This window comes from Arachis ipaensis, chromosome B05, assembly GCF_000816755.2.
Source record: "Arachis ipaensis cultivar K30076 chromosome B05, Araip1.1, whole genome shotgun sequence".
Lineage (NCBI taxonomy): Eukaryota > Viridiplantae > Streptophyta > Magnoliopsida > Fabales > Fabaceae > Arachis > Arachis ipaensis.
Genome location: NC_029789.2, coordinates 79353412 through 79363564, shown reverse-complemented (window position 1 = coordinate 79363564; position 10153 = coordinate 79353412). Strand labels below are relative to the sequence as shown.

General features: G+C 36.6%; 1 protein-coding gene and 1 long non-coding RNA gene across 4 annotated transcripts; one reads left to right on the top strand and one right to left on the bottom strand.

Annotated features, from left to right (window-relative positions):
• On the bottom strand, positions 265–3340 carry LOC107643700 (uroporphyrinogen decarboxylase 1, chloroplastic-like). Of its 3 annotated transcripts, XM_021124115.1 has the most exons (6): positions 2297–2332; positions 2165–2208; positions 1790–1865; positions 1483–1695; positions 1114–1398; positions 265–591 (listed from the first exon to the last, which is right to left on the bottom strand). In XM_021124115.1, the coding sequence occupies exons 3-6, from the start codon at positions 1811–1813 to the stop codon at positions 352–354; spliced, it is 762 nt and encodes a 253-aa protein (XP_020979774.1). In that variant the 5' UTR covers positions 1814–1865; positions 2165–2208; positions 2297–2332; the 3' UTR covers positions 265–351. The 3 variants fall into 3 exon arrangements, with proteins under 3 accessions (XP_020979774.1, XP_020979776.1, XP_020979775.1); XM_021124117.1 differs by lacking the exons at positions 2165–2208; positions 2297–2332 and adding an exon at positions 2859–3340; XM_021124116.1 differs by lacking the exons at positions 2165–2208; positions 2297–2332 and adding an exon at positions 2590–2818.
• Positions 2168–3234, top strand: LOC110272189. Its single transcript, XR_002363125.1, has 2 exons — positions 2168–2337; positions 2854–3234. It is a non-coding gene; the product is annotated as an uncharacterized LOC110272189 (long non-coding RNA).

The following is a 10153-nucleotide window of genomic DNA, read 5'->3' as shown; positions in this document are numbered from 1 at the left end:
TTTGACAACGGTTTTAACATCATTGCCTTTTGTTACTTTTGACAATGGTTTTTTGTAATATAATTCTTTATTTACAAGAATTTTCTCAAATGAAATTAGTTCCAACTTTTTTTTTTAATTTAGCGTTAATAAATAACCTAAAATATTTGAATGAAATTACGAAAGAAAACTAATTGAACATTTATCATCAAATTTGACTTACAAAAATTGTTGCAAGATCCACAATCACATTATATATCATTGTAAAATAACAATACTAATCTAGGTCATAACTACTTTTACTTATATCATCATCATTTTTCAAAATACTATAATACTATAACCTAAGGGTGGCAATTTTTTTATTTTTCTTCAACAAAGTTGGTGTGGTAACTCAGCTTGAGTGGACTCTCTTGGCTTCAATGGCAACTGCTCCACATAAAGAACTAGAAAGAATCTTAAATCTGATCTTCGATCTGCCATATCCACAGTCCAGTCCAGCCCAATAACATCAACTCCAGTATCTTTCATACGCTCAAGAAGGCCACCATTTCCATTTATATAAAGAACAATCGGTGTCTCAGGGCATCTTTTCTTGACCAAATCTACAATCTGGATGTTTAGAAATCAGTACATGGCAAAAGAGGAAAAAATATGGAACAATAGCATCTTGCGCCCAACGTTCAATTCGCAAATATTTTATGTTTTATAAATTATGATGATGCACTAACAGCAACATAGTTTTAATTAAATAAAAAAGTTTGAAGGTGTAGCCTCTGATTTGGACTTTCTCTCCGAAATTCAGAAGACCAAGATCAACATCCAGTGAGCTTATTTACCACTCGATGCTTACAAATTACAAGCTCTTAGCTCATCCTATTATTTACCAACCAAATGACAATCATGAGAGCTTGGAACAAAACAATAATTTACATAAAACAAAACCTGTAATCATTGCAAACCTTTGAAAGAGACACATGGTTTGTCTAGTTCAAAGATTCAACTAAACAAATAAGCAAAAGTTGAAATACATACACTTAAGCTTGCTATGACATGGACCCCAAATAGAACAGTTTGAAAAATTAGAACACAATTTCAATAACATGAAAAAAATTGGAACTATTTTTATATTACCTCTTTGATATAAGGCTTTGACCAGCGTTCCCACATATCAGGTGGTAGTTGTCCACCCCATGAATCAAATATTTGTATGCAGTGAGCCCCAGACTCCACTTGGAAAACAACATAATCTGCTATTGCTTGCGACAAATGAGAGAGCAGAGTCCGCAATAAATGTGGTGCTGTATGGCACATACTCTTAATGGTTGTATAGGTGGGTGTTGTACCCCCTTCCACTATATATGTTGCTATTGTCCAAGGTTCTCCCACGAAACCTAAAACGGAAGCATCACCACCAACCTAAGTAAAAAGCAATAAGTAAGGAAAACGGCTCCTTTGAAGGATAGCCATGATATATAGAAGTGGTAATGCAACTAGGTTTACCTCCTTGCGTAGTATCTTGAGTGAATCTCCAACAAAACTGAGATTTTCCAGGTCAATTGGATGCAGAGCCTTTAGTCCCTCCTCAGAACGTATTGGGGACTGAATAACAGGACCCCTTACGTCTTCAATGTTGAATTCGACCCCAAATGCAGGAAGAGGCGTAAGGATGTCAGAGAAAATGATCACTCCATTAGGCCTAATGGCATTCCAAGGCTGCAAAGAAATTTCCACTATGAGATCAGTTGTCTCCGATCTCTCTCGAAAGGATGGATATTTCTCTGCAAGCTTTCTGTAAACAGCCATGTACCTTCCCGCCTAGCGCATCATCCATGCTGATGGCCGACTAACAGGTTCTCCTCTGGCAGCCTTCACCAGCAGAGGATCTGAAGACAAAATCACCACAAAAATCATGAATTTCTCTTGCTTAAATGAAAAAGACACAAAAATACCTGAGTTACCCTCTCCTAGAACCCTATAACAATTTGCACCACTATCTAAAGCAACAAATTTGTTAAAACTGAATGCTATTAGGAACCAGCAATGTCACCTTTATTATCACACAAATAAAGTAGCTACATTACCACTTCAAAAAATAAATGAACTGAAAGAAAAATAAAAAAGAAAAAGAAGCTAAATTGAACAAAATGAAGAGCATAATGAGAAGAAGGAAAAACTGTGGTACCGGAAGAAGAGGCAGAGCAAGTGATGGAGAAGTGCGGTTTTCGGTTGAAAGGGAGTGAAAGTGTAGCGTTTAAGGAATTAGAATGTGGAAACAAAGTAAAAGAAAAGAACAAATTGAGGTTGCAACTTGTACCTGAAAGGAGCTTTTGAAGAGTAGCACAAGCTTCCTCCACGGTGGCCTTTCAAGGATACAAACTTATTTAAATTTGGATGTTTCAATTACAAACACAACATGGAAACCAATTATTGTCCTATGCAAGAATTTAGCCATATACTCGACCATTAAAAAAACTTCTCATCATCAGATTGCACAAGCAGCGGTAGATTCAAAGGAAAAAATGCACAAATTATTGTCCTATGCAATGAATATGAAAGTAAAAGAACTAAACCACAATGTCAAGCTATTAATAATAATGAATAACTGACCTTTGCCAATGATCAAACCAAGCTGCTTCAAGGTAAGTGTATGTCCAGTTTGGTGAAATTGAGTATAAGGGCAATTGGAATCAAAACAAAATTAGAGCAGCATTACCAGAGAACCAGTTACATACTAAATCAATCTTAAAATCAAAATAAAATCACAACAGCATTTCCAAATAACCAGTTACCAAATCAACATCAGAACAGCATTATACCAAATCAACATTAAAATCAATATTAGGCGACAGCAAAGTAACTAGCAGGGTAAAGCTCACTAGGACAGTGGCGAGTTGTAGCAGAAACAGAGTGGCGATCCAGACACCAACGGCGGCACACAGCTCAACGGCGATGGCGAACCCAGCCCCACCAATGACGGCTTGGCAGCAACAGAGGCAACCTCCTCCTCCCTCATCGTGTTTCTCTCTCTGCGCGAACCCTTTCTCTCTCTTCGAGCTCCTCAGTGGCGGCAGTGATGGGAGGTGCGACGTCGACGACGAGCTCGACGGTCAGGACCTTCAGCGGCGGTGATGGAGTCTTCGACGATGGTGGCTACTTCTCCTCTCTCGCGCGCACTCTTCTCCGTCTCCACACCCTCCGGTTCACGCGACGATGGCGGCTGCTCCACGGAACGGCGGCGACAGGCGGGCAGGGCATAACAACGGCGCGCTCTTCTCCCTCTCCTTCCCTTCTTCATCCCTGATTCCCCCTTCTCTTTTTTTCCTTTTCTTTCTTTCCCCCTTTCCTTCTGTTTCATCTTCTGTTTCGTTTTTCTGTATGTGTTTAGGGATTCACGGTAACAAATTTAGGAATTTTTTTAAATTAGGGTTTTATTTGATATTTTAGAGTGAAAATGAAGTAAAAATATATAATATTTGTTATAAATTTATTTTAAATTTATTTTTTTATAAATAATATTTGTTATATGTTTATAACAATAATGTTTGAGTATTCTATAAATTTAGTATTTATAGAAAAAATTGTTTAAATTTGTATGATTATTTATAATTATTTTTATATATATCTTTTAATTTGTATAATTATTTAAATAATATTAAAAAATTATTATTTGATAAACAATTGTTGTAATAGTTATAAAACCGTTCTTTAAAATAGTCAAAGAGAAGGATTTTATTTTGTTGCTATAATGTAATGAAAAATTGAACTTCATCAGCAACACTATAAAAACTGTTGTCTGAAAGCATCTAATAGAACGGTTTTAAAGTGTAGCATTTTGGCAACGGTTTTTATGCGTTTCTTTTGTACAATTATTTAAACAACAATAAAAAAGCGTTGCTTAAAAACAAATCATAGTTACGGTTATAAAACCGTTCTTTAAAATAGTCTAAGAGAACGGTTTTAATTTGTGGCTATTAAATAATGAAAAATTGAATTCAACAATAACACTACAAAAAACCGTTGTCTAAAACTATCTTAGAGAACGGTTTTAAGGCATTGCAAAATTTAGCGTTGCTAAAGCCCATATTTGTTGTATGGAGGGAGATGCAACGTTGGTGGTAACGTTGATCCACCAACATTGTAGGCAACATTTTTGGAAGAAAAAAATGGTGCCAACATTGAGGGCAATGTTGGTGATCCAACGTTGCCTCAAACGTGGATTTGGAAAATTTTTCAAAACTAATAGTGCTGGCGTTGGAGGGAACGTTGGAGGTCCAACGTTACCTCCAACATCTTCGATGGTTTTCAAAAGCTGGAGCCAGAAAAATTTTGGGTGACGCGTACGCGTGGATATGCAAAACACACATACGCATGAGCTACGCACACGCATAGAATGACACAATTCACCATCCATGCGTACGCGTGGATTACGCGTGAGCGTGAATGAACGAACGTTGGAGGTCCAACGCTACCTCAAACGTTACCTCCAACGTATGCGACAAGCAGCCCAAAATTGGATTTGAAAAATTGCAATCGACGCGCACGCATACGTGTGCATGCATAATTTGGCTAGACACACCCACGCGTGAGCGACGCATACGCGCAAAACTCTGTTTTGATGCATACGCGTAGAGGACGCGCACGCATGGGTGGAAAAATGTTGGTGCACCAACGTTGAGTCAAACGTTGGCGCCAATGCTATTCTTTTGGAAATCCTTTCTCAAAACCAACTGATAAACCACTATTTTATGGTTTATCTTGTGTTTAATTGAATGATTTCATCAAGTCTTCACCCACTTATTCATATATTTTGCATGATTTTACATTTTCCTTCATGATTTTGTGCTATGATTGAAAACATGTTACTTTGGTCTTAAATTTCCTATGTTTAATCCTCTCTTATTACCATTCGATGCCTTGATGTGTGTGTTAAGTGTTTTCAGAGATTATAGGGCAGGAATGACTTAGAGGATGGAAAGGAAGCATGCAAAAGTGGAAGGAATACATGAAACTGAAGGAACTGCTAAAGTTGTCCAGCCTGACCTCCTGGTACTAAATCGATCATAACTTGAGCTACAAACGTCCAAATGACGCTATGCCAGTTGCGTTGGAAAGCTAACATCCGGGGCTTCGCAACAATATATAATTTTCAATACCTTCCTGAAGATAGGAGAAATGCACGCTTGAATCACGCGGACGCATGACCTGGAAAAAATGCAATCCGCGCGAACACGTGGATGACGCTCCCGCGTGACTTTGCGGCGACCTGTACGTACCAAAAATCGCTGGGGGCAATTTCTGGGCTGTTTTTGACCCAGTTTTCGGCCCAGAAATCACATATTAGAGGCTATAAAGTGGGAGAATCCATTCATTCATAACAACAATTTATACAACATTCAAAAATTAACAATTTTAGGTTTTAGATGTAGTTTTAGAGAGAGAGGTTCTCTCCTCTCTCTTAGGTTTTAGAATTAGGATTTCTTTTATTTTTATGGTTATTTCTTCAATCTAGGTTCAACATTCCTTTAAATTTATTTTCTCTTCTACTTTTATTCTATTACTTTAGTTGATTACTTGATGTTGCCAATTTGGCTTATGAATTCTTATGTTTAATTTGATTCAATATAATTTGAGGTATTTCAGATTTATGATTGTTTTATTCCATTTATGATGCTTTCAATATAATTTAGATTTTTTTCCTTTTGGCTTTGGTTAAGTAATTGGTGACACTTGAGTTATCAAACTCAGCAGTTGATTGAGAATTGGAAACTGCTGATTGATTTAGATCCCTCTAAAGCTAGTCTTTCCATAGGAGTTGACTAGGACTTGAGGAATCAAGTTAATTAGTCCACTTGACTTTCCTTTATTTAGTAAGGGTTAACTAAGTGGGAGCAATAACAATTCTCATCATACCTGACAAGGATAACTAGGATGGGATTTCCAGTTTTCATACCTTGCCAAGAGTTTTCTTTCTAATTATTAATTTATTTTTCTTGCCATTTAAATTACTTGTTCCTTATTTCAAAAACCCATAAATATACCTGATGAGCAGATAATTTATACGCTTTTTGGCATTGTTTTTAGTATGTTTTTAGTATATTTTAGTTAGTTTTTATCATGTTTTTATTAGTTTTTAAATAAAAATCACTCTTCTGGACTTTACTATGAGTTTGTGTGTTTTTCTGTAATTTCAGGTATTTTCTGGCTGAAATTGAGGGACCTGAGCAAAAATCTGATTCAGAGGCTGAAAAAGGACTGCAGATGCTGTTGGATTCTGACCTCCCTGCACTCAAAGTGTATTTTCTGGAGCTACAAAAGCCCAATTGGCACACTCTCAATTGCATTGGAAAGTAGACATCCTGGGCTTTCCATCAATATATAATAGTCCATACTTTGCCCGAGCTTTGATGGCCCAAACAGGCGTTCCGAGTCAGCTCAAGAATTCTGGCGTTTAACTCCAAAATTGGCACAAAAGCTGGAGTTAAACGCCCAAACTAGTACAAAAGCTTCAATGCTTAACTCCAAGAAAAGTCTCTACATATGGAAGCTTCAATGCTTAGCCCAAGCACACACCAAGTGGGCCCGGAAGAAGATTTCTGCATTAATTACTGATTTCTATAAACCCTAGGCTACTAGTTTTCTATAAATAGGACCTTTTGCCATTGTATTTTCACACCATCTATCTTTTACTCATACTTTGATAGACCTTTTCACGTTTGGGGGCTGGCCTCTCGGCCATGCCTAGACCTTGTTCTTTTGTATTTTCAATGGTGGAGTTTTTACACACTATAGATTAAGGTGTGGAGCTCTGCTGTTCTTCATGAATTAATACAAGTATTATTGTTTTTCTATTCAACTCAAGTCTATTTCTTCTCCAAGATATTCATTCGTTCTTCAACTTGATGAATGTGATGATCCGTGACACTCATCATCATTCTCACCTATGAACATGTGCCTGACAACCACCTCTGTTCTACTAGCAATGGCTTGAATGCGTATCTCTTGGGTTTCTAATCTAAGATTGGAACCTTCGTGGTATAGGCTAGAATTATTGGCGGCCATTTCTGAGATCCAGAAAGTCTAAACCTTGTCTGTGGTATTCCGAGTAGGATCTGGGAAGGAACGAATGAACGAACAATAATTTTGCATTTGTTTCCGGGAACAACACCAAGTTTTTGGCGCCGTTGTCGGGGAAGGAACGAATGAACGAACAACAATTTCGCATTTGTTTCCTGCAACAACAGTGCCAAGTTTAGTCCGGCAACAACACCAAGTATATGGCGCCGTTGCCGGGGATTATTCGAGTTTGGACAACTGACGGTTCATCTTGTTGCTTAGATTAGGTACTTTTCAGAATTTTTTAGAATGAATTCTAGAGTTTCAAGGTGATGTTCTTATCATCACAAAAGCTGAAGACTGAAGCTTTAGACTAACATTGCATGATTCCTGGAATTCTTATTGAAAGTTTTGAATCCCTTTATTTTCTTTTCCATATAAGTTTCAAAAATCACAAAAAAATTTATAAAACCATAAAAACCAAAAATATTTTATGTTTCTTGTTTGAGTCTAGTATCAATTTTTAAGTTTGGTGTCAATTGCATGTCTTTATCAATTCTAATTTTCAAAATTTTATGCATTATGTTCTACATTGATCTTCAAGTTGTTCTTGATGATTTCATTGCTCTGATCTTCAAATTCTCTTGTTTTGTATGTTTTGTTGTTTCTTACATGCATTTTTACATCGTTATAGTCCTTAGTATACAAACTTTTAAGTTTGGTGTCCTGCATGCATTGTTTAATTGATCTTAGTTGCATTTTTATTGATTCCCATCATTGAAAAATTCAAAAAAATTCTCAAAACTATGTCTTTTCAAGTCAATAATACAGAGAATTGAAGATTCAGAACATTCAGCAGAGGAATCAAACAGAAAAAGCTGGGCGTTCAAAACGCCCAGTGAAGAAGGAAAACTGGCGTTTAAACACCAGCCAGGGCACCTGGCTGGGCGTTTAACGACCAAAAAGGTAGAGTTTTGGGCGTTAAACGCCAGAATGGGCACCATTCTGGGCGTTTAACGCCAGGATGACACTAGAGGGAAGATTTTGTTTTTAATTCACATTTTTTTTCAAGTTTTCATAATTTTTCAAACTCAAATCTTTTTCAAATCATATCTTTTCAATCATATCTCTTTCAAAATCATTTTCTTTCCATTTTATATTTATTTTCACTATTTTCAAAAATCCTTGCTTCAATTCAAGATTTACTTCAAAAATTTTCAAGTTGTTACTTGCCTATTAGGAAAGGATCAAACTTTAAATTTTGAAATCATATCTTTTAATTTCTTGATAGTCAAGTAATCAACTTTAATTTTAAAAATTTTCTTTTTCTAAATTGATTTTCAATCATATCTTTTCAAACATATCTTTTCAATCACATCTTTTTCAAAATTAATTTTTTTTCAATCATATCTTTTTCTAATTTCAAAATCTTTTTCAAAAATCACTTTTATTTATTTCCCAATCTTAGTTTTCGAAAATCTCAATCAAAATTTCAAATTTCTTTTTAATTATTTCAAAATTTTTGTAAATTATTTTCAAAAATTCTTCCCCTCTTTTCACATCCTTCTATTTAAGGGACTAACACTCCTCCTCAAGATGCAATTCGAACCCTAATTCTTTAGTATGTTCGAATTCTCTCATCTCTATCCTCTCCTTCTATTCTTCTTTTCTTCTGACACTTCAAGGAATCTCTATACTGTGACATAGAGGATTCCATACTTTCTTGTTCTCTTCTCTTTCATATGAGCAGGAACAAAGATAAAGGCATACTTGTTCAAGCTGATCCTGAACCTGAAAGGACCTTGAAGAGAAAGCTAAGAGAAGCTAAAGAACAATTATCTTTAGAGGGCCTAACAGAGCTTTTCAAGGAAGAAAAAACCATGGCAGCCGAAAACAACAACAATGCGAGGAAGGTGCTTGGTGACTTTACTGCACCTACTCCTGATTTCTATGGGAGAAGCATCTCAATCCCTACCATTGGAGCAAGCAACTTTGAGCTTAAGCCTCAATTGGTTTCTCTAATGCAACAGAATTGCAAGTTTCGTGGACTTCCATTGGAAGATCCTCATCAGTTCTTAGCTGAATTCCTGCAAATCTGTGACACTGTCAAGACCAATGGGGTTGACCTTGAAGTCTACAGACTTATGCTCTTTCCTTTTGCTGTAAGAGACAGAGCTAGGATATGGTTGGATTCACAACCTAAAGAAAGCCTGAACTCTTGGAAAAAGCTAGTTAACGCCTTCTTGGCAAAGTTCTTTCCACCTCAAAAATTGAGTAAGCTTAGAGTGGAAGTCCAAACCTTTAGACAGAAGGATGGTGAGTCCCTCTATGAAGCTTGGGAGAGATACAAGTAATTGATCAGAAGGTGCCCTTCTGACATGCTTTCAGAATGGAGCATCATAGGAATCTTCTATGATGGTCTGTCTGAACTATCCAAGATGTCATTGGATAGCTCTGATCCTAGTCCTCTCCCTTAGGAAGGTCTAGCGTTAGTAAATACAAACCGGACCCACTTGGTGTGTGCTTGGGCTGAGCATTGAAGCTTTCACATGTAGAGACTTTTCTTGGAGTTAAACGCCAGCTTGGGTGCTAGTTTGGGCGGTTAACTCCAGCTTTTATGCCAGTTCTGGCGTTTTGACGCCAGAATTTTTATGCTGACTTGGAACGCCGGTTTGGGCCATCAAATCTCGGGAAAAGTATGAACTATTATATATTGCGAAAAAGCCCAGGATGTCTACTTTCTAACTCAATTGAGAGCAGGGCGATTGGGCTTCTGTAGCTCCAGAAAATCCACTTCGAGTGCAGGGAGGTCAGAATCCAACAGCATCTGCAGTCCTTTTTCAGCCTCTGAATCAGATTTTTGCTTAGGTCCCTCAATTTCAGCCAGAAAATACCTGAAATCACAGAAAAACACACAAACTCATAGTAAAGTCCAGAAATGTGATTTTTATTTAAAAACTAATAAAAATATAATAAAAACTAACTAAAACATACTAAAAACAATGCCAAAAAGCGTATAAATTATCCGCTCATCACAACACCAAATTTAAATTGTTGCTTGTCCCCAAGCAACTAAAAATCAAATAGGATAAAAAGAAGAGAATATACAATGAATTCT